Source organism: Aedes albopictus, unplaced genomic scaffold (assembly GCF_035046485.1).
Source record: "Aedes albopictus strain Foshan unplaced genomic scaffold, AalbF5 HiC_scaffold_112, whole genome shotgun sequence".
Lineage (NCBI taxonomy): Eukaryota > Metazoa > Arthropoda > Insecta > Diptera > Culicidae > Aedes > Aedes albopictus.
The window spans coordinates 26,701-51,661 of NW_026916505.1; the positions used below are offsets into that span (position 1 = coordinate 26,701).

The 24,961-nt window shown below is 42.6% G+C and overlaps 1 protein-coding gene across 1 annotated transcript; it reads left to right on the forward strand.

Annotated features, from left to right (window-relative positions):
* Positions 1-202: 202 nt before the first annotated feature.
* LOC134284408 (uncharacterized) lies at positions 203-23,276 on the forward strand (the record flags this gene model as incomplete). Its single annotated transcript, XM_062843225.1, has 3 exons — positions 203-427; positions 1,489-1,609; positions 22,439-23,276. Coding segments are annotated over exons 1-3 (1,184 nt in total), but the record flags the coding sequence as incomplete, so codon positions are not given.
* Positions 23,277-24,961: the final 1,685 nt, after the last annotated feature.

Here is a 24,961-nt window from a genome sequence, read left to right on the forward strand (position 1 = left end):
CCATCGCTTGTTATCGCTAAGACAATCATCGTTAGCGTGCCTGCTTTCTGGTCACAGCCGCCAAAGATCCAAAGGCAGCAGCTGTTCTTCATGTGAGAAACAGCCTACGTACCGTCAACTTTTGGATCGGAATTCCTTGTTCAAAATTATGTTTCCGTCAAGAAGACAGGCTCTTCAACCGAAGAGAACAAAGAAGAGAAGGATGTGGAAGCATAGACGCAAACGGCTGAAGGCAACCATCTCCCCATGGCCGGATATCGCAGCAGGACACCAGTGCGTGAAAGTTTGCTCTCCTCGTGTTCGCGAAACGTCGCGTCGCGTCGTCCGGTCAGTGTCGTCCGCGGAAATCGATCACGGTCCCGTCGGTTTCGTAGCTCGTGTGCAAGAGGACCAGAACTTGGTCTGTAGATCGAGTAGCCAAAGCAGGGTAGGGTGAAGTTACTGATTAGCTCATCGAAGTCGAAAGGTGTAATACAAGTTGGCGGCCGGCATTAATTGGAAAGCGTTGCTCACTGGGACAGACTTTCAAACTGTTCCGATTCAGCTAGATGTAACGTTGCATTCCCATAAGATCTTCCTACTGTTACTTCGAAATAAATTCATTTTGGCGGCCGGTATGTTAAATGCCAATCTAATGAAAATGAATTTCTCGGAGTGTATTAAAATTTAAGCCTAGCTTTAGCTGCACATAACGGTATATTGTCTCTCGACCCTGGAAAGAGAAAGCCACTTTGGCCTTCAATCCATAAACCCATTATATTATGCCTTATGTACTACTTGTATATGCAATAGAATATAACCCTCGTTTATAATAGATATGCGTACTAACACCAATTCATGCTGCCCTATAAATATGATACCCCATCTCGATATAAAGTCAGTCTTGCTAAAACTACCACCCGAGTACAACGAACGTCTAGTGAAAATCCGAAATACCCCAGTGAACGCGTGTGAACCCTCCTCCACAGACAAACAGACGTAACACTTCGAACCTTTTTCAATTCAAATCATAGTCACGGAAACATATTCGCCCAATGCTAAAAGGACTAAGTTTGGCCGACCACCAACTAGGTGGCGGTAGTGAGCAAACGTCAAACTCGAACAAAAACTATGCGAGCGCCACGGTTGGGCAGTTGGCCAACTATCAAATTTTGAAAAAGACCGTTAAATCGGTGTACGATGAGAATTATCAGAGTGTTACGTCTGTTTGTCTGTGCCTCCTCTGTGTCTGCTGCCGTTGTTCCAGTCCACCTTGACCATCGAAGGCCGGTCCGCGAATATCCGCCGAGTGATTTCGGGATCGGTAAAAAGTTACTGTGCGTTTAACACATTCATTAAATGAAAATTGAGGGGAGGAAATCCAAATAATCGGTTTTTGACCAGGTATCTCGGAAAGCTCAGGGGGATAGGACAATGTGTAGATTCTTAGCCAGCACATGTTAGGACGGGTCAGAGAAAGTAGATCCTAATGGACACGATTAAAAATAGAAGGAAATGGATCAGAAGCTTTGGTACGCTAAGCCTAGGAAAGGCAGGAGGGCAGGTACCAAGCAAGAGAAGGGTGACACCGATTTTGAAGCCGACAAAAGTCTGGCGGAAAAGGGCCTTGGTGAGTATGTCAAGGGGGTGCTCTTACTACTGAAGCGACTTTAAAGATCAAAAACCTTTACGAGATCAGCGATGCGGAGGAGCTCGACACGAGACTGAGGCAACAGTGCAAGGTGTAGGTTTCCACTACAGCCGTTCAACTACGGAAAGACTCGGCTGCTGGTCTTGATTCAGCAACCTCTGGCAGATGTTAACAAGTCCGTTTAAGAAGGGACCGAAGACACTAGTAATGGAACTTTAAATGCCCTGACAGAAGCAAGTTGTGTAAGCGATGTGAAGGCGATAAGGCACAAAGCTGTACGAATCCTCCCTAGTGCTTGATTTGTTTCAGGAATCGGAAGAATTCAGAAGAGCTGACAAATCACAGTGCAGGTAACGCAGCTGAACCTTAATCACTATGGCGCAGCCCAGCAATTGCTTTGTCAGGCAGTTTTGTAGGGGATGGATATAGCCATCACAGCGGGCCGATACCGAGTACCTGCCCGTTAACGGCAATTGAGTCGCGGATGAGTCTGGAAAAATGGCGGCGATGTGGACGACGAGTAAATACCCCGTTCAGGAGTTGATGTCTACCCACCCAAGCCCTCATAGGTTTTCGTGGTCGATAAAGTAAACGGGGTCTTATTCTGTAGTTGCTATGCGCCTTCGCCGTGATCGATCGAGCAGTTCACGCAGATGCTGAATTATATAACGGCTAAGCTGACAGGACGATAGCTGGTGGTAATAGTGGGCTGTAGATTGAAACCGTTTCATGAACCTGCGAGGTCTGTTTTTGCTCAAGCACTGATCATGTTCGATGTCGATCTGGCTAATGTCGGTACTAAAAGCATCATTACCCGGAATGAAACGGAATCGATGATGGACGTTACTTATTGAAGTCTTGGGCTAACCAGTGACTAACGGTGAGCAGTTGGTAGCGGTTGATGAGTTCTTCTGACGTTATAATCCGAGTCCTTGGCCTTCTTTCGTCTCGGAGTTACAGAATTTTTGGGTGTACATTCAAGCTATGAAATAATCTGGATGCCATTAAACAAACTAATTGCAGTTCATCCATGTTATGTTATAATTGACAACTTTCAGATTAGCTTTCTCGAGTACCACAAGAACATCAGATTTTCGTTCACCATCCACTTCAAGAAGATCCCATCCACAAAAAAAGGAATCCATAGCAAGAAGTCACATTTTCCTTCATGAGCTTGATGGGAACATATCAGTGAAAGCATTCCACCCACTTCAATGCCGCAAATCCTCCGGAAAGCGCATAGCAGTTCGCTCCTTCAAAGGATCAACAACGACGGCGACGACGACGACGACAATAACGACAGATAAAACATGAATTTCAGGGCACGTAAATATTTTTGCAAAACTCGTTCCAACATACCAACCGAAGGCATGTACCTACCAACGACGTTCCTCCGGCCCAAACCTGGGATTCGATGGTGCGGTGCTGGTGGTGTTCTTGCACACTTTTTGACATAGCCATGAATTTGTCATCACCAACAATTTCAACCTTGGCGAAACGACGACGACGACGACGACGGTGAAACGCAGCATAAGAAATGTGTACCAACAATTCGTCGCTCGTCAACCTCCTCGTCGAACCATCCCTGCGTCGTCATCGTCGTAGTCGTCGTTATCATTTCAGAGCCCCCGTGCCTCGGAGCGAAAAGGGGGAAAAGCATTCCTGAAACATCTTCGAGCTTGGCGTTATCATATCGTTGGGCGCATTTTCCAAATGTGTGTCTGATGATGATGATGATGTTGATGAAGACGACTAAGTTAGAAAAGCAGAAAAGGATGCGTTCCACATTTCGGTCACCTTATTTCCAGCATCCAGAGCCAACCAGCCAGCGGGTGCCATTTCCACGAAGATGACGCATTCCTTGCAAGAAGCACGCTTTGAACCGACCTGGTAGCCTGCAGCCGTCAACCGACCTACCAACCTAGCGAACGGCTTAGTCCCTCGGATCGCTGGCAAAGTCATTTCAACGGATTAGGGTATCGCGCTACTTGGGCGGTGGTTTTCTTCGTCTGTTATTTTCGTCTGTTTTCCACTGTAACTCGGTCAATTTTGAACCGATTGACTTGAAATTTTGTACACGGGTAGATACTATACCTATCTCACCGCATTCCAAGAATTGTGTCAATTGGTTCAAGATTGACTGAGTTATAGTGGAAAACAGACGAATATAGAAGCCACCGCCCAAGTAGCGCGATTCCCTACCTACGATGATGGCAGTAGAAGGGGACATCAATTTTCTCGGAGCTTTATTACCACAACACGGATGCGCGCAGCTGCAAACATCCTCCGCGGGAAAATAGTATAGGTAGCGCAACAAACTGCTGAGGACGTTCTCCGCTTAATGGACGAGTAGAGAGGGAAGAAAAAATGGAACTTCAAAGGAGTACAGCGCGCGGATTTTTACGGAAAATGTTTATCCTTACAGCAAAGGGATTCAAAGGTTGCCTACGTTTCCAACTCCAGCAGCTGCTGGCGCCACGCGTTAGGGGAGATCGGGGTAACTCGCAACCCCTAAGAAATGAGTCGGATTAAGCCATAATTTACTTAATTCTAGCTTTCGGACTTTACAAATACTGGCGTGGGTGAAAAATTAACAAATTGGAGTGGAATTTGCGAAAAAGTTACTCGTCCTCTCGGTGAGACTCGATCTCACCACTTCTACTCACTAGTCAGGCGCGTTGCCAACTACACCACGAAAAAACTTGAAGAACTAGTGACCAGGGACGCCATATATATAGATTTATCTGTATTATACAGATTTTTGGGCATCCGTACAGATGTCGTTTTATATGAAATACAGATTTTTTGAACTAGAGGTGCTATTTTATTTTTGTATGGGATACAGATTTTTCATCGAAATTTTGTATGAAATACAGATTTTTGGAAAGTTCGATACAGATTATTCAAAAAATCATCTGGCATCCCTGGTAGTGACTAACCTGAATTCAAGATCAGCTAAAAATTCTGAGGTGGGTCGTTTTACCCCAACCGACTCTCTCTAGTTGCCTTTGCGGCGCGGGCGTTGCGAGGATGGTTGATGTTTGTTGACAGTCTCGATGTTTACTGAAAAAACGCCATTTAATAATGTGGGAGGAAATACAGTTATCATATCTGCTGAACATAAGGGGCCCCCAAAGCCACAGCTTTAAAGACGTGGGTATTCAGCATGGCCAATGGCCATGCTTTTCGTAATGGAAATTTCTTTCACATCTTTGGACAAAGGGAATCCTCGTGCCTGCTACGCTTGTAAAATTGTCATTGACACAGCAAGGTCTCGGAACAGTGAAAGTGCTGTTTACAGAACACTCAGCTGAGAAGCAAGCTTTGTTCCAATTTGCAGCATACGTCAAGAAAAAGAAAAAAAGATCCGTTGAACTTAAGAATGTAGTACGTACTGTAAAAACAATCTTTGTACACACTAACATTGCACACTGACCAGATCCCGCATTTAGGAGGAATAAATATTTTAAGAATTAAGATGATGTTTTAGAGATTAAGTGTTCTCTACAATATTGTTACTGGTGGGGGTTTCCGACTTGGACATTGCACATGGTGGGATCGGGTGCAGCCTTGAGCCGACAAACATTGACAGTTGCAAGAAACTTCCGCATATCGTTCCATCCATGCTCCGGTGTGCCTAGAAGGCTACACCGGAAATCAGTACTAAAAATGTTGCATTGACCGGTGGTTCCAATCCATTGACTGCGACGTTTCCGCAGTTCTGATTTAATTAAGCCGTCTCGGGTAAAATTACTGCAAAACTGTCGATTGATGACTTCCCAACCCCTCGTCTCTCGTCATTTGGGCTCAATTGATGAAATGGATGTTCAAAATATTCCCTCGGATTGACTGCGAGCAACTGATGGTGGTACAGCCAATTAGGATTAATTATGGATCCGTTCCTGTTGGCTCTGATTCAACCATGGCAGGCGCTTAAGTGCCAACATACATGTTTGTTCGGAACTCGGTTTTGTAAATTTTACCATTTGTCTCGGTCTGTCTGGTCTGGGTGAAGGGTTGGTGCTGGCACAGTTAATATATATCGAAATTAAATTTGTTAATTCGAAAAAAAAAATGCTGAAGTGGTTCATGGTTTGTTTGTCCCGATGATTCATCGGTAATGTTTGCAGTTAGATTTATTGAAATGCAATTAAGCCATTGGGTATTAAATGGTAAACAATTAGTATTAACTTTTGGCTGCTGTAACTGATACTTTTAATCGATAAGTGAGTGGAAAACCATCGGAAACAGCTGGTGTATTTCAAGAGGAATGATTTGAAAAATGTATTGTCTGAAAAAAGTTGTTGCGAATCTAGTCGCAAATAATTTTGCAAGACGGTAGAATACAGAAAATTGAAAGAAGAAAACAGAAGATAGAAAGAAGCAGTAATAGGAAAGACAAGAAACGAATGAAAAAAAAAATGAAGAACAGAAGATGAACAACAGGAAACAGATGACAGTAGACGAGTATCAAAAGTAAGAAGTCTCAGGAGAGAAAAGACATGAGACAAAAAAATAAATGAGAAATAAGAAAACAGAATGAAAAACAATGGAAGAAGCAGGCATACAATAGAAGAAAGGCAACAAAAAAAAAACAGAATATTGGCGAGGTTGGTCATAGATAGAATTCCCTACCGCGTCACCAAGAATTTCTCATAAAGCTATTAAAGCCAGTAATATAACCATGTAATCAAAGTGAAGTCAATTCCAAGTAATATTTTGAAATTCTGAAAGCCGTGATAAAACCAAAACTATTTTTTTAATTCTCATTTTATTTTGATGGTTCTCAGGACCCAAAAGAGAATATTTCGCTTGGCAATGATATTTATAAATACGCCCTTCTCCTATGAGCCTATGTGGATAAAGAAGCTGAAAATTAGAAACAAGTAAATAAACAGAGAATGTAACAAAAAATACAGAATAGAGAATATAAAATCAAAAAACAATAGACCAGATCTTCATAATGCAGGATTCACATACCATACGTCATTGCGCTGTGCTGAACATAGCGAAAATGAATCACCAACCACGACAGCTTCCCACAGCCAAAACATGCTTATCTCCGTCGATCCGGGCTCATCCGAGTGTAAAATTAAATCCCGCACAATGGAAGCTTTTAATCTGCACGGAATGACCTATTTCGTCATCTTAAAGAATGGAAACACGAGCCGCAAGTTCAGCGTTTTTTTTTCTCCTCTCTCTCTCTCGCATCCATCTCTCACATTTGTTCGCACAGTCAGCCCGAGTAACCTCAAATCATGATGATGCCCATTTCGCAAATGGGCATATCACAGCTACTGGGAAAGTGAGACGACAGTGCAGTGCAGTGTGGCTGGACGATGTGACGTGAGTGGGCTCAGCAGTAGTGATATCCAAATCATCCGGACGGTCGGACGAATGGACGAACCACAACAAAGTCCTCTGGAAAAGATTACGTTGCTCATTCCGTTCCGAGGAATGGGGGGAAGCGACTCAAATTTCCTTTGGCTATTTTTTTCCGGATGGGTCCAGTCTTTTTTTCGCTGACACTACACAGGCTGGATGGGCGAGCAGGATATCCCATCGCACTTAAAACGAATGAAAGTCATCAGCTGGATGAAGGATTTTTTTCTCTATCCTCGATGGTCGGGGATGCCAACGAAGGCGACGGATGGATCACTGATGACGTTGCATTCTGCTTGGGGTTTTGGATCCGAGGCCGAGAGTTTCAAAGTATGATTGCCATACTGTGCTGCAAATGTCATCCGGTGGTGTTCCGGTTGTTGAGTTTTAGTTGCTAATTTGTCTTCACATTTTTGTGAGTGGACATTTCTTCCCAAGTAACATTTTTTAGTTTTACAATGCTCTTTTACCAGTTATCTCTGCCAGTTTTTTTAAAAATACCAGACCTTCTTTCTAAAATTCCTTCAGGAGTTTTCTGTTATTCCTCATGGAGTCCGTTCTAGGAATTTTCTACGAAAACTTCTGAGATTTTTGCAGTAGTATCCCGCTCCTGTGATTTTTCCAGGAGATTCTTCTGCGGTCCTAAAGTTTCTTGTTGTATTTCTATTGAAGCTCTTTTTGGGCCACCTCAAATAGTTTCTTCGCAGAATACCTTTAATAATCACATCTAGAATTCTTTCAGGATATTTTTCAATGATTTCGGGATTCATCCTGAAATAACTTATAAATTATCTCAAAGACTTTCTTCTAAAATTTCTTTCAGGCTTAGTTCTGGGACACCTCAAAGAGTTCTGGAAAAAACTAGAAAATAAGAAGAATAATTGGAAAATTGAGAAAATCCCACGACTCCGTATTCGCTAGACCGTCGCTTTAACCACCTAAGCCACAGAACAGATAACGATTCTGCGGAATAAAAAGTCAAACTGACTCCGAGCCCACACTTAAACACTCCTATTTTCACAATTCTATATCTGTTTTGGCTTATATGCCAGGAATTCTATTATTATTAACTCTTTATTAAGGGCAAATTCAGCCCGAGGATGGTTTATTCCCGTTATAGGATATTTGCAGAAGCTCTTTCTGAGATTTCAGCTAGATTTTCATTTTGAGAAGCCTCCTAAAAATTTCCAAGATTTTTAACAGGGATTATACGAAGAATTTCTTTCTTTTGCGTATTTCTCTTGTCATTTTTGGAATTCCTCCATGCGATCTTTTTCAGATTCCTTCAAGAGTTCATTCTGGGATTTCTTCAGCAGTCCGTCTATGATACCTGTAAGAGTTCAATTTGGATTCCTTCAAAAACTTCCTCCTGGGATTCCTTCAGGAATTGTTTGAGGTATACGTCTTGGAGTACCTGTTATTCTACTAGGAACTCATCTCTAGATTGTTCAAAGAGTTTCTTCTGAGATCCCCCCAGAGGTCATTTTGGGATTCCTTCATGACCATGAGTCCCGGGACTATCACAGAAATTTCTAGATATCTTCAAGAAAGGCTTTTCACAATTCCTCAAGAAGATTTTCGGGAATTCCAGCAAGAGTTTCTAGGATTTTTTTCAGAAATTCTTATTTTTTTTTTGAAATTCATTCTAAAGATTCTTTCAGGAGAGTTTTACTGGAATTTGGCATAGAATTCCTTCAGGACTTTTATTCTGGATTTTGTCTAGGAACTTCCGTAATTCCTTCAAGATTTTTTTCAGAGATTCCTCCAGGAACACCTCCTAGTATTCCTTGTGGAAGTCCCTGAGGAGTTCCTTTTGAGATTTCATCTGAGATACCAACAGGAGATTTTTCGTCCGCTTCCCACATCAGTTTCTCCTAGGATTCCTCCATGAACTCTTCCAAGGATTCCTTCAACATTTTTCTATAATCATGGAGAAAACTACTGGAGCAATATCAGAAGAATTCACAGAAGATTAGGAGCTCAAAGAGTTCCACAAGGAATCCTAGAAAGAATTCCAGAAAAAAATCAGGAGGAATCTGAAGGAATATTTTAAATAATCATAGGATTTCCCAGAGGAATCCTAGCCCAAGTAACATTTTTCGATTAGAAGGGGTTCTTAGAATAATCATAAAACCGAAATACAAGTTATAAGGTTTGATGACGGCTTTCAAAACCTCTACAAGACTAACTTGCCATCGAAATGTTACTTGCAAGAAGAGCCCCTGGTTAAATAAAAGATAGATTTCAGTGAATATAAAGCAGATTTAAATTGTGCGAAAACAATGTAACCGTTAATCAAAGGAAAGACAGAAAGCCTACGCGTCCTCCCAATTAACGATGGTGTGGGACCATCCATGAATGACGCAGTATTTTAAGGGGGAGGGGGAGTCTGTAAAAGTGTGACGAGCCATACATAGCGTCAAAGATTGATCAAAAAAATGCTACGTTATTTATGGATGACCCTATGTACTGTTATGCTGGTTCGCGATATGGGAACCAGCAATTCCACTTGGTTTCAGAGATTGTTCAAGCAATTTCAAGGGCATACCAGGGGATTTCAAAAGCATTTATGTAGATTTCAAAAAGTTCCAGGGACGTTTCAGAAGGTTTCAGTAGCTTTCAGGGGATATAAAGGGATTTCAGGAGCGCTTTAGGATGTTTCAGGAAATTTCGGGGGTGTTGAGGGGTTTTCGGGGCATTCCAGGGGGATTCAGGGATGTTAAGAGAATTCAGGGGCGTTCCAGGGTTGGGGTTTCCATTGGCATTCCAGGGGTATTGAGAGGCGTTTTAGATAATTTCAGGGGCATGTAACGGCTTTCAGGGAGTTTTAAAAGTGTTCCGGGAGGTTAGAGGATCATTTCAGGGGTGTTCCAGGGGGTTCCAGAGGATTTCAAAAGCGTTTCAGAGGTTATCAATGGATTTCAGGGGTGTTCCAAGGGTTTTTTTTTAGGGTGTTCGAAGAGGTTTCAGGGGTGATATAGAGGTGTGCCAAGGGATCTCTGGGCACTCCAGGGGTTTTAGGGATGTTTCGAGGAATTCCATGAGTTTCATGGTTTTTCAGGTATGTTCTATGGGATTTCAGATGCGTTACAAGGGTGTCCGATAGGATTTAGGGATATTCCAGGGGCGACAGCGTTCCAGACGTTTTCAAAGGTATTTTCAAGGGATTTCAAGAACGACTCAGGGGTTTTCAACGGTTTCCAATATCGTTGCAGAGAAATTCAGAGTCTTCAAGAGTTTTCAGAGTTTTGCCTTTCTCGTACACCAAGGTGTACCGAAAGGCTATATGTTCATTCCAAAAATGACATTTTGATAGAACCCCCGGAGGGCCAAGTCTTATATACCAATCGACTCAGCTCGACGAGTTGAGATGATGTCTGTGTGTATGTATGTGTGTGTATGTATGTGTGTGCGTGTGTATGTGTGTATGTGTACAAAAATATCACCTCACTTTTGGATAGTAAATATCATCCGATTTCAACGCTTTTGTTTTCAATCGACGCGGAATATTGTCCCATTGTTTCCTATTGAAAATGGTTTGAATCGGTCCAGCCATTCCGGAGTTATGGCCATTCAGGTGTTCCGGACCGGTACCCCAGGAAGGGGCCAGATATGAAATTGCAACAAACCCATGCATGCGACCCATCTAACAACGGCATTTTCGATTATCTGACGAACGGTAAGCAGGAAAATAGTCGCAGATTATATCTGAACCGGTAGTGTTCCGGAACCGGTTCTGGGTGTCCCGCCGGAAGTGGCCAAATTTAAAAGTGAACCACCCATGCGACACATCGCAGCTTTTTCTATAACCTGATGAACGGTAGACAGGAAAATAGTCTCGGACCATATCTAAACCGGTAGCATACCGGAACCGGTTCCGAGTGTCCCACTGTAAGAGGCCAAATGCAAAAGTGAAACAAACCCATGCATACGACACATCAAATCACCGCTTTTTATGTAACCTGATGAATGGTTAACAGGAAAATAGTCTCAGACTGTTCCGGGTAACATAACAGTTTTCATAAACTCAGATCACATATAAATATACCGGTAGTGTTACGGAATCATTTCCGGAGGTCTCGTAAGCAATACAAAATATACTCAGATTACATAAGAGGCTACCGGTGGTGTTGAAGAAGCAGCGTTGGGTGCTTTAGCGAAATTACGAAAATGAACTAAATGAATGCAAGCGATAGATATGTGTAAGAGAACCAAAAACCTAAAAAAAACTAAAGCGATCTCATCAAATCACACCATTTTAGATTCCTGAAACGTAAATTTACAGTAGGATGGATCAACGTTGTATGGAAAAATTAAAATTTAAGCGCATCAGCCAGGAACATTCTTTTAAATCTTTATTTGCGTCTAAAATTACTACGTAAAATTTTGATGCGGCTGGAGGGCGAGCTCTGTAATGTGGTTGATATTTGAATGTGATATAGCATTGGCAATTCAAATTACTACATTACAAATTATACATGAATTTTGCAACCAATGATAATAAAATATAGCATAAAATGTGCAGATAAAACTTTGTCAAAAAGTTCTGTGGAAAAAGTTTAATCCCGGCTAGTAATTGTCATCTTGGTATGAATCAACCTCCAGTGAAGGTGGTCAAGCAGTCAACTGAAAGGACTGATACTTTCAGCTCTGCCCAAACGTTGAATATAACGTTGGAATAAGTGCCCCAATTCGATGATGACCTTGATAAAATTCTTGATTTTCAAAAATTCAGAAATTCGTAGGTGGTACAGTCCCAGATCGCTGTTATGAGCATTTCCCCCTTCTCGTCCATTACCAAAGCACAGAGATTTGGGGCTGATCACTGACTCTAAGGCAAGATTGATTGCGTCGACGTAAAGATCATGAGTACATATTCGACGAGAAAGGCACTATCACCACTAGGTGGATAAATCTGAGTTTTTTTTTTTTTAGTTTTTAGTAATGTGTATTTTAACTTAAATGCTAATTCTACACTCAGTTTTCAGAGTAATTTAGGAGCATCCAGGGGTATCTCAACATTTTTCAAGTGGTTAGAGGGTGTTGCAGGATGCTCAGGGGCTTCACATGGAGTTTCATAGGCGTTTCGTGGTTTTCTTCGGGACTTGAGCAACAGGGGTTTCAGGAGCGTTCCCGAAGTTTCAGGCGGCTACATGGGTATTCCAGAGTGCCACAGGATCGTTCTGGTGATTTTCCAGGAGGTTTTAAAGCGTCTTGGGGATTTCAGAAGCGTTAAAGCTGTTTACAAGGGGTTTCAGAAGTGTTCCCGTGGGTTTCAGTGGGTTGAAAAAGGTTTCAGGGGCGTTATATTGTTCCAGGAAATGTTATGGGTTTCAGGAGTATCAGGAGGTTTTAAGGGCAATATAGAACGGCAGCCTATTTATTGCACCCATAAACAAGTAGAAACGCTCCATAGAAAATCAAAAATCGCTCCATAAAGAATGAACATATGTTCCATGAAAATGATCAATGTTACCCATAAATAATTGAAAACGTTCCATACTTTACAAAAAATGTACCGGTAAAACATAAAATTTTCTCATTAGAAGTGTAATTTTGCACCAATAAATCATACTGAAATGCTCCATAATAAAATACAAATGCTCCATAGAAAAATGCAAATGCTCCATAAAAAAATGAAATTTTACCCATAGAAAATTGAATATTGCTCCATAGAAATATTAATTTGCACCATAAGAAATTAAAATTGCACCATAGAAAATAGATGAATTCTCCATAAGTATTATCAAACTGCATCATAAAAAATATGAATTGCTCCATGAAAAATTGAAAATCCTCCATAGATAGCATATTTTAATAATTTAATTCGACAGGGCTGAATTGATTTACATTGCACTGCTTTAGTGGTGCAAATGTTTAAAGTTATGAAGAATTTTCAATTTTATATGGAGCAAATTGTATTTTATGTGGTGCAGTTTGATAATACTTATGGAGCATTTGTCTATTTTCTATGTTGCAATTTCAATTTCTCATGGTGCAAATTAATTTTTCTATGGAGCAATACTCAATTTTCTATGGGTACAATTTCAATTTTTTATGGAGCATTTTCATGTTTCTATGGAGCATTTGTATTTTATTATGGAGCATTTCAGTATGATTTATTGGTGCAAAATTTCATTTTTAATGAGAAAATTTTATGTTTTACCGGTACATTTTTTATAAATTATGGAACGTTTTCAATTATTTATGGGTAACATTGCACATTTTCATGGAACATATGTTCATTCTTTATGGAGCGCTTTTTGATTTTCTATGGAACATTTGCAATTTGTTATGGTTGCAATAACCTTTTGCCATATAGAACTGTCCCAGGGGATTTCAGAGAAATTTCTGGGTTTACAAAAGTATTCAAGGGAGACGCAGTGGTCTCAAAGAGTTTTCATGGGCGTTTCAGGGAGTTTTAAGGACGTTTCGGGGTTTCCAAGAGATTTTGGGGATGTTCCAAATGATTTTAGAAGCTTTCCAAGGGTTTACAAGGAGTTTAAGAGGCGTTATAGGGGTATTCCGGGTGATTTCAGAGGTATTCTAAGAAGTATCAACGGCTATCCAGAAGTTTTCGTAAAATTTCAGATGCGTCCAGACTCCAGAGGAATTCCAGAGTTTGCCAGTTGTTTGAAGAGCTTCAAGATTGCTCATTGCGTTTCGAGGGCGTTACAGGGGTGCTCCAAATGGTTTCAGGGGCGTTTTAGGGGATTTCAGCAGCGTTAAAGGGATTTTCAAGCGGTTTCAGAGGCGTTCCGCGGGTGTTCCATGAAGTTTCAGGGGAGTACCAGATTGTTTCAAGGGCGTTGCATTTCAGTTGCGTTCCAGATGTTTCCAGGGATGCTCTCTAGGTCTCAGTGGGCAGCAGGGGCGTTTCAGGAGATTTTAGAAGATTTCAGGGACAGGACGTCCAACGGAAATTCCCGTAGAACCGTCCAGGAACAATTACTAGATATTTTCACTCCCGTGGAATAATGCACGGCAAAATATATGAAAACGAAAATTCTAGTACCAACTATACTGACGTGTACAGCATAACTGTCCCATGTTAATAGGGATTCTCACACGACAGTTTGGGCGATGAAACTTACAACGGATTATATCAGCCGTTTGCCTAAGTGAGGCTCATTAACAGAGAAATATAGCTCTCAGTGTTCTCAAGGGAGTCTTAGATGGGCTTCAAAACGTTTCAGGAGGATTCATGCAATTTGAAGGGGTTTCTGCGGTCTTCAGAAGAGCTTAAGAGAAGTCAAATTCCCGGGGATCTCATAAGGAGTTGGAGCCTTCCAAACGTTTCATGGTGGTTCAAGGAGTTTCAGGGGGCTTAACAATACCTTATGAGGGTCTTAGTGAAGTTACAGAAGGGTTTTAGAGGCGTTTTCATATTCGATTCAAGGTATTTCAGGGTTGAGGTTTCAGGGGGTTTCATGAGGCTTTACGAGGGTTCATAGAAGTTCCCGTGGGTGTTGGGGGCTGGATGGGTTTCAAGTCGTTACGAAGCGTTTCAGGAGGATTTATTCATTCAATTTTAGAAAAGTTCACGGCGGTTTCAGTTGGATGTTAAGGCGTTTCACAACTTTTCAAGAGGTTTCTTCTTCTTCTTCTTTATGGCTCGACGTCCTCACTGGGACTTGGCCTGCCGATTGGTCGTCACCAGCGGGTAACCAATCGATCAACTTTTCAGCCCAATCTGACTTTCGTTTCCATAGATTTGCGCTCTTGAAAATTCGAGGGGTGGCTTCGTCATATATTCGCCTTAAGGGATTTCAGAATATTACGCTCTTAGGTTAGCTTATACTCAAAGGGGTTCTTGGAGACCCTTAATAACCATGGAGCTCACCACTTGGCATAGTTCTATGAGGCTGTGTGAGCATAAAGTTAGTTCATCTAGCTTCGAATGATAACCTAGTTATACTTGTTGACTAAATAATTTTGGTTCCCTTTTCAGATTTAAATAACGTATCATTGCTCCCTCTTTCCTTCAACTTAAACATACCTTGAACACTGTTCAACTTCCGTTTCCGTAAAGGTAAACCCTTCCAAAACGTCATCTAAGAAGAATTGAAGTAAACTTATGACACTTATGACATGTGATAATGACGGTTGGTTTCTATGAAGTGTGCATATTACATTTGCGAATAGGGCTTTTTACGGGTTATGTACTCAGCTTAAATCCCGTAGCTTGCAAGGGAGCGTCCATAAATGACGTAGCGGTTTTGGTGGATTATGAACTCCCCCTACCCTCTCGTAGCATATTTTCCCATACCTTATACAGTGTATCAAACAATTGTCCGTACAGCAATTTTTTGGTCAAAATCATTTTTCATTTAAATGATTATAACTTTTTTATACGTCAATCAAAAACGCTGAAATTTTGACTAATTCTAACCCATATATTAAAGCTCCATTGGTAAAATTTTGAACGAGATCGAATAAGTTTTCTGAAAATTATAAAACTTTTAGTAAAACTTATAAAATTTTTGAATACATTTTTAAAACATTATATCTCAATATGTACTTGATGAAACTTTTTCAATATTTTTCGTGTTACAGCTTATACCTAAGGCTTTCATATACAGCTTCGTTAAAGGTTTTATATTCACTACAAAAAATATGAAAAATCTGTATATGTTCAGAGTGTCATTTGGAAATTTATCATATTTTGATCAATAAAAGTGCCAAGTGTTTTCAACTTTTTTAAACTCTCTTAATGATATATTTTCATACAGGACCTACTAAACTACATATGAAGAGTAGGTCCTATGGATTTTTCGTTCAGTTAATGCACTTTTATTGGTGGAAAACGTTTGGCAGATTATATGTGCAAAATATGGTAAATTTTAAAACATCGTCAACTACATACGCACATTTTTAATATTTTTGTAGTGAATATAAAACCCCAAACATGGCTGCATATGAAAGTCTCAGGCATTAGATGTAACACAAAAAAAAATTGAAAAAAATTAATCGAGTACATATTGAGATATAATGTTTTAAAAATGTGTTCAAAAATCTTATAAGTTTTACTAAAAGTTCTATAATTTTCAGAAAACTTATACGATGTCGCTCAAAATTTTACCAATGGAGCTTTAATATATGATTCATGATTGGTCAAAATTTTAGCGTTTTTGATTGACGCATAAAAAAGTTATTAACATTTGAATGAAAAATTATTTTGACAAAAAATTTGATGTACGGGCAATTGTTTGATACACTGTACATGGTTCGTAGCAAAATCAGAGACTCCTCCATCCCCCCTAAAATGCTTTATCATTTATGGATGCTCTCCAAACGAAATTTGCTCCGCATAAAACGCTGATATGTACTTCTGATCTCTAGCGTGCGCAGCTTTTTCTTTTTTCTCACTCACTCTCTTAAACAAACCCGAGAAAGAAACAGTTGAAAGAGAGGGCACTTTGCCCCCTCTTTTATCTCGCTCTTTCTTGTGTTTACCACAGAGAATGAGCGAGAAAAAAGAAAAAGCTGCGCACGCAAGTTCTGATGGCCCTTTAGAAAGTAGATTAAATCAAAGTATTTCCCTTTCAAATTCCTATCAGTAGATCTAATTCACACATGCACCTAGCTAGGTCCTCCAGTTACGTATAGTGATAAACTGACCCACATTCTTCCGCCGTTCACCCTTCCGCCCACCCGCCACGATCCTATTCAATTAATCACCGGCGTGTGACTTTTATTAAATAAAAATACATTCACGGGTGACACAAATGAGAAATAATTATGCGGGATGTTTGCGAAACTTGAACCGGCCCGGTGGCGAACGCATCCGACACTAACCGGTTCCCCGCTAACCCCTCGGCTCCCAGACCCGACGACAAAATTCATCCGGCCTTCGCAGTTTTCATTCATGGTTTGGTGACCATCACCGACCGTCATCATCATCAGTCAACCAGCTAGCCAGGAGCAGCCGTAGCAGCAGCAGCACCGCCATGCTACCACGCTGCTGTCTACCACTATCACCGTTGTGTAATCGGTGTGTAGGTATGTGATGTGAAAAGCAGTAGTGGCTAATGTTGGATGGTGGTGGGATTTCGTCGAAAAAAAAACAAAAAATAATCGCCCCCACTGTGACAGTCAGTACGCTGGCCGGGAAAACCGGGGCTTCATCGGGGCCGGATGTCCGCCGGAACTGGTGGCGATGCCCACCGGACCGTGGCACGGGTTCAAGCCAATTGCAATCGAAGCAGGCAGCAGATAGCCGGAGCGCGGTGATGATGATGGACGCAAATATAATAATGAGTTAGATAAAATTGAAAGCGAGTGGTCATTAGGGGTTTTCCGGATGAGCTGACAGCGAGCCCCTCGGTGAAATGTGGAACATTCCAGGGTTGACAGTTTGGTGAAGAGCTGAATATATATTTATCGATATGAAACCGATTTGTTTGAGTTTAACATTTCCACTATTTCAAACGATTGGGCTCAATAGTCATGTTCTCCGCGAAGCAAACAAATTGACCGGATTTCATGAAAACAGTTCCCCGATGTAGGTAAATCCGACTTGTCGCAGGACACCTTCTCGGGCAATGTTAATGACTAGTTTCCACCTGGCAAGTGTGGCAGGAATCTCCAATTCTTGGAGAAAACTCCGGAGGAATTCCTGGAGGAATCTCCGGAGGAATTCCTGGAGGAATCTCCGGAGGAATTCCTGGAGGAATCTCCGGAGGAATTCCTGGAGGAATCTCCGGAGGAATTCCTGGAGGAATCTCCGGAGGAATTCCTGGAGGAATCTCCGGAAGAATTCCTGGAGGTATCTCCGGAGGAATTCCTGGAGGAATCTCCGGAGGAATTCCTGGAGGAATCTCCGGAGGAATTCCTGGAGGAATCTCCGGAGGAATTCCTGGAGGAATCTCCGGAGGAATTCCTGGAGGAATCTCCGGAGGAATTCCTGGAGGAATCTCCGGAGGAATTCCTGGAGGAATCTCCGGAGGAATTCCTGGAGGAATCTCCGGAGGAATTCCTGGAGGAATCTCCGGAGGAATTCCTGGAGGAATCTCCGGAAGAATTCCTGGAGGAATCTCCGGAGGAATTCCTGGAGGAATCTCCGGAGGAATTCCTGGAGGAATCTCCGGAGGAATTCCTGGAGGAATCTCCGGAGGAATTCCTGGAGGAATCTCCGGAGGAATTCCTGGAGGAATCTCCGGAGGAATTCCTGGAGGAATCTCCGGAGGAATTCCTGGAGGAATCTCCGGAGGAATTCCTGGAGGAATCTCCGGAGGAATTCCTAGAGGAATCTCCGGAGGAATTCCTGGAGGAATCTCCGGAGGAATTCCTGGAGGAATCTCCGGAGGAATTCCTGGAGGAATCTCCGGAGGAATTCCTGGAGGAATCTCCGGAGGAATTCCTGGAGAAATCTCCGGAGGAATTCCTGGAGGAATTCCTGGAGGAATCTCCGGAGGAATTCCTGGAGGAATCTCCGGAGGAATTCCTGGAGGAATCTCCGGAGGAATTCCTGGAGGAATCTTCACATTCATATCACATTCCAAATGGTCGCGCTTCTTGTGAATGAAGTAGATTATGTCTTCCTCCCACTCCTCCGGTATATGTTCCTGTCTACAGACAGGTAGCGAACTTTTTGAGTCCTTTGATGAGTATAGCGCTCTATAGGTCCTTACTGCGGGAGTGCCATGTGGTTACTTGAATTGAGAATTATGAGCAGCATTCATTTGTTCACACACCACTTGTCATACATTTCCGTAGAAACTATGTTTAAAACCAGAACCATCTCGCCAACGAAACCACTATGAAAATATATGAAGCAAGCAAAATTTTTGAATACACAAACGACTCATGAAGTGAGCCTCTACAACTCTACTCCAAACAATAAGAAACCCAATAAAACGTACTCTGACTGACTGTGAGCCACAGCGTCTTGTTTCCGCTTCTTCTTTGGTCGTTACTACACACCTACCGAGCTGCTTGCAAAGCCCATTTGTACACAATAAAACCACCCCATTTACGGCAGCTCCGGTACAAGACATTCCGGAGCTGTTGGCCCGGGTGTATCTAAAAGCCTAACGACGACGACGACGACATCGCATTTGAGTGAGGGAACCAGGTTCGTTTGTTGCTGAGTTGTCATCGTCATCACCGAGGCGAAGCAATCCCACATACTCAAACACACTCACCGCACCGGGCGGGCGGCGAGGCGCATACACGTAGAGACAAATAGCAACAGCAAACCATGTCAACCGTAATTGGATTTACAATGTGGGCTCACAATAAAAGTTAATGTCCCGAATGAATGTTCATTTCAATTGCACCCACTGCTTGTGCCACCTACCTACGGGAGAACCCCGCTCTACGAGTCCAAGTCGAGCAGCGACAGAAACCGAAAATAAAAACGGCATGCTCGGAACCTCTAAATGGGGTTGCACGGTACTTTACAATCAATTTCGGTTGGGCACGTGAATTGAATTCCATGCGTGTGGAACAGGTGCCCTCGTCGACAGCCGCCTTTAAATCGGGAAACGGATCGTATGCGGTCCATTATAGGGTGGCTTTATGCTTTTTATGACATTGATTTCGGTATCGGTATTAGGTGAATGGGTATGGTGGGCTTTTTCTGCGCAGTAGATCTGCTCGATTAGGCAGGATGTCAATCAATTTGAAACTGACGATGACGTTGGATGTGGGATAACCAGTTAGATTGGAAGGTTTCTGTATGAAAGACCGCATACAATTTGAAACGTATAAAGTGTCATCCCTTGTATGATAAGAGTAAATGTAATGAAATACCATTGAGGCATGCCATATGTAGTTTAGAATGTCTTGACCATTAATCAATTGAAGTCCAAGTTTAAGCTTGAACTTCCGTGTTGTTACTCTACTACTTCGAAATCAGCTGCGCTTACATAAGGAATCAAATGACTTCTGCTTGCGGTTAATAGGCATCCTCACTGAATTGTGGGCAACACAATGGCGAGTTGAAAAGAAAAAAGCATCCACATTGCACTATTTGGCACAAGTTCCTACCTCATGCATTCACGGGTCAGTCGATTGCTAAGACCGCCAGCTAAGATTTGTACGTCTAGCTGGTAATGTATCCTGGGCACTATTGCCATTCAGACTTCAGCTAGATTGGTGTGTCCCCAGCGTCTGTTCATCAAGAAGGTGCGGTTCAAACAGCGTGTTGCGGCATTCAGCGACTGAGTATGAAATGCTACGCTACCAGAAGCTACGTCTAAAATGGCAGCCCCACCACGCTTGATAGAGGACCTTGCTTAGACCAACAACCCAGACAACCGGCTCCGTGGTCGTGTGGCTAGGGTCACTAAGCTCTTAGTCGCATCGTACTGAGGAGCGTGGGTTCGATTCCCGCCGCAGCTGTCAGGAAAAGTTTTCGGCTGTGCCACTGGGCGTTGCATGCTAGTCCGTTGTCTAGTGTCGTGTTTCCTTCAAAGAGCGAAAAGCTCACTGGAAGCATTGAACGTGTCCGTGTAACCAGTCATCGTATAAGATGATGCATAAGATGATAAAGTGGAGGCCATATGCGTGCATGCCTCCATTTAGGCGCATGTAAAATGTACGCATATCGCCTCCACTTTAACATCTTGTACAACATCTTATACGATGACTTGTTGACTGGGAAGCTTCTGTCTCCAAAACCCAAAAACCATTACAGACACCGAAAACGAGAAATATGAAACTGATTTAACGACTTGATCAAAATCGCCAACCGATGCTGTCGCAATGCAAGACAAAGAGAACTTTTAAAGCCAACTGAATGCGGTCGTGAATAAGATTCCAAAAGGTGATATCAAGTTTCTCATGGGCGACTTCAACGCGAAGGTTGGTTCCGACAAATCGCACTATGGGACGCCATGGTCTCGGAGAAATGAGCGAAACGGAGAGCTGTTTGCAGAGTTTTGTGGCAACAATCACATGGTGATTGGGGGAACACTCTTTCTCTATCAACCACTTTGTGCACATGGGTTTTCCGTGATTGCGTCACGAAAAATCAAATTGACCTTATCTGCATCATCCAAAAATGGAGTTGCAGCCTTCTTGCTGTGTGGAACAAATATTGCGTCCGAGCATCATCTCCTAATCGGTGGGATCCGGCTGTACATTGCGAGGACCAATCGGCAGCAGGAGAAAATCGGGCGCAGGTTCAACACACATCGACTGGAGAACACTGCGGTGAGAAGGTCCTTCGTCGAGGAGCTGCAGAAACGTGCTGCGGATATTCCGGAAGATGGAAGCGTAGAAGATCAATGGAGCACCATCAAGAACGTATTCATCGCCACCATAGAGAACAACTTGGGTGAGCTACGCATTCGGAATAAGCAGTGGATCACAGATGACACCTGGGGGAAGATAGAGGAGTGAAGGTACGTCAAAGCCACGATAGAGCGAGCGAAAATAGGGGAAGCAAAGCCGTAGCCCGTCAGCGCTATTCGGCTCTCAAGACGAAAGTGAAACTGTTCTGTAAACGAGACAAAAGAGCGTGGACTCCCAGGGCAATCGCATATCAGCCGAGATGCTCAGAGCTGACCCGTAGTATCCGCACAACTGCTGCATCAGTTATTCTGCAACATGTGGGAAACCACGACATTTCCAGCCGGCTGAGTGCAAGGCGTCTTAGTAAAGGTACCCAAAAAGGGTAACTTGGCTGTATGCGATAATTGGCAGGTCTTACCTTCAACGTCAACAAGACCAAAACGTTGGATGTAAACACGGTCAACCCTTCCAGCTTTACGGTAGTTGGACAAGCAGTGGAGAATGTTGAAAGCTTCAAAAATCTTGGTCTTCAAATGGCGGCACCAATATCGAAATAGGAGCACGGATCAAGAAGAAGAGGGCTGCTTTTGTGAGTTCAACCCATTTCCGCCCAACGATCTATTTTGAGATCAGATCCTTCGAACGCCCAATGATCTATTTTAAGATCAATAGCTTTTGCGATTGCCGTGGAGCAATGAGGCATGTTGGAAGACTAGTGTCTTCAGCAAAGTTGTTGAGGAGCTCAGGAGCTCTACGATAGTACGTAATTTAACGCATATTTGATCCAGTAGGCGGCGCTAGTGAATGTAAAACTTTTTGCTTTGATAGCCTTTGCACAGACAAACAGACGTAACTCTTAGAAGAAACTCATCAAAAGTTTTTGAAAGGTGTCTTTTTCATGAGCACATTGCCACCTGTTGAAATAACCGAGCAAGACACTGTCGGCCGTGATGAATTTTGATTTGACGTTTTAGACGCACACTACTATGCCCGTAATTTTCGTTTGCATCATTCAGCAACGTGTACACTGGCAAACGTCAGAGTGTTACGTCTGTTTGTCTGTGGCCTTTATGTCAACAGCCGTTGCCAGTATTGTCGTGCTCGTGTTGTGAATATGAAGCGTGATGGTTTCGACGGTTGGGTCAGCAACCTATAATATGGCTCAATTCTTGTCGAACATCCTAGGGAACATCGTGGGGAAAACTGGATACCATGTTATTAACAGTTTTGAATTTGCGGAAGAGGTAACAGGCATGCAGGTTCCAGAGGAACACGTCCTGTTTTCACTGGACGTTAAGTCGCTGTACACGAATGTTCCTGTTGCGTACGCCTTGGAGTGTATAGAGGCAAGGTGGGACGAGGTAGCGAAATACACAAGGATAGACAAGCGTGGTTTCCTAGCGGCGGTTGAATTAACTTTGAATTCGACTTTCTTCGTCTATCGGGGTGTGAGCTACTCACAAACTTTCGGAGTGCCGATGGGATCACCGTTGTCACCGGTGATAGCCAACCTCGTAATGGAGAGGTTAGAGCAGGAAAGCATACGTAAGTTGGAGGGACATCGAATCAGTATGGTGGTGTACAGACGGTATGTTGACGACTGTTTCTGTATCGCACGTAAGGAGCACGTGGGCAAAATTCTCGAGGTGTTCAACGGTTTCCATGACAGATTACAGTTCACGGTGGAATATGAGGAGGATGGACGTCTTAAGTTTTTGGACATGATGCTGTTCCAAAACAACGGACGTGTGGAGAAAACTTGGCTGCCAAAACAAGAAAACGGGCGTTATTTGGATTACAACTCCGAGAGTCCTTTCACGCACAAACGCAACACAGCGATCGCTCTGGCGAATACAGCGATCAAACTCACGGATGCGGAAAACCGCCCACAAGCAATAGACATGGTTAAAAGGATATTAAAATGCAATAATTATCCGGAATGGTTCATTGTAAATGTCCTAAAGCAAAGAGTGCATAAGCATTACAATAGACTGGAAGATGGGAAAGAGGTGGAGGAAACAAAGTATGTTTCCACACCTTACATCCCACACTTAAGTGAGAAACTTAATAAAATTCTCTAGAATAATGGGTTAACTTTGGCAGTTAAGGCAAAAAACAAAATAAAGGACGAGATTTTCACCAAATTAAAAGACCCCATTCCACCAGGGTCGCAGAAAAATGTGGTGTACTCCGTACCGTGTGGAACCAATGACGGTAAGGTGTATATCGGACAAACAGGCAGAAAACTGGACACACGAATAAACGAGCACAAGAATGACGTCAGAAGAAACGACAACAGAACAGGATTAACGCAACACACACTATGTGACGGACACATTTTCAACTTTGACGAAACTAAAATAGTAGAACGAATTGCTGACCAGGAAAGCAGGATTGCAGCGGAGACATTCCACATCAAGCTGGCAGGCGAAAACAACACAGTCAACCTCCAACGTGAATGTGGAACGTTCAACGCAAACTACAATGCGTTAGTGGTTAAGCTGAGACAGATGACGAACGATGAGCGACGACGACGAGAAAACGAAAACCAACGACGAATATCACAACCACGACGTACCCCACCAGATAGTGGTACGTGATCGCCCAGCAGAATAGGAGGTGAAAGTTGCTGCGGTGATCTGAATGTGAGTTGTGATGGGAAAAAAGTTAATTGTGCTTAATGTTATATGTTAATTGTTAAAATTGTGTATCTTTTTCAAATAAATTTTAGTGTCTGAGGATGGCTGAAAGAAAAGAGTAGGCCGAAACGTCACACAGATAAAAAGCGTGTTTTCTTTGGCTCACCGAAAAATATCAATAAAAATGATAAATAAAATATGAAGCGTGGTTGCAATGCTTAGTATATCTAGCATAAGTTGAAACCATTCTTGGGTTATGTTAGGACCAGGGTTGTGCAGTTTCAGGAGGGTCAATGTCGAATGACACTCGCTCTAACCATCACTTCATACGACAAACGCAGTCCATCAAAACATAATCGATTCACGCAAAAGCCACTCAAGCCAACCCTCGTTCAATGCAGAGTCAACCACATCCAACAGCAGCGATCGTCTCTTGTTTTCGAACCACACGATGAAACACCGAAGCGAGTTTTTGTTCTACGCTTTGCATTCTATTCATAGGGCGTGCTATGTTTGTGTTTGCTGCGCCATGCAATACTACTTAACAAATTGACCCTCATCCTGGCATTTTCAGACGAGAGTCACCCAGCAGTGAGTGACATAGCTCTGCGTCGGAACGACGGTTAAGAAGCGTTCGGCTACTCAAGAGATTTGCTGAGAAAGAGCGTGGCGGTGGCAGCCACCGTATAAATGCGTTCGTCTCGAATGTGTTCGATAGCAACATAGAGACGGTCGGCTGTAGCGTTGATGGAGGAAGAAGGGCAATGTTGATGTTGCGGCTTTTTTGTGTTATGATGGTGATAATGCACAAGACTGGTTAGGACGACTTGTCGCTGAACTAAACCACATACCGACAGCAGGTTCTATTTCGAGCAGCTTCAATACTGCAAATTTATTAAACTATTATTACATGAATTCATATTACATATTTTATTTTACAATGTAGTATTTGCTCTCGCGACAGACGTATTTCCTAACCGGAGTGCAGATCCTACTTCGTTCACGGACTAAACGACACTGCCGAATCATAAAGCTATCGCTACCGTCGGCCTTCGTGCAGCCGTTTGTA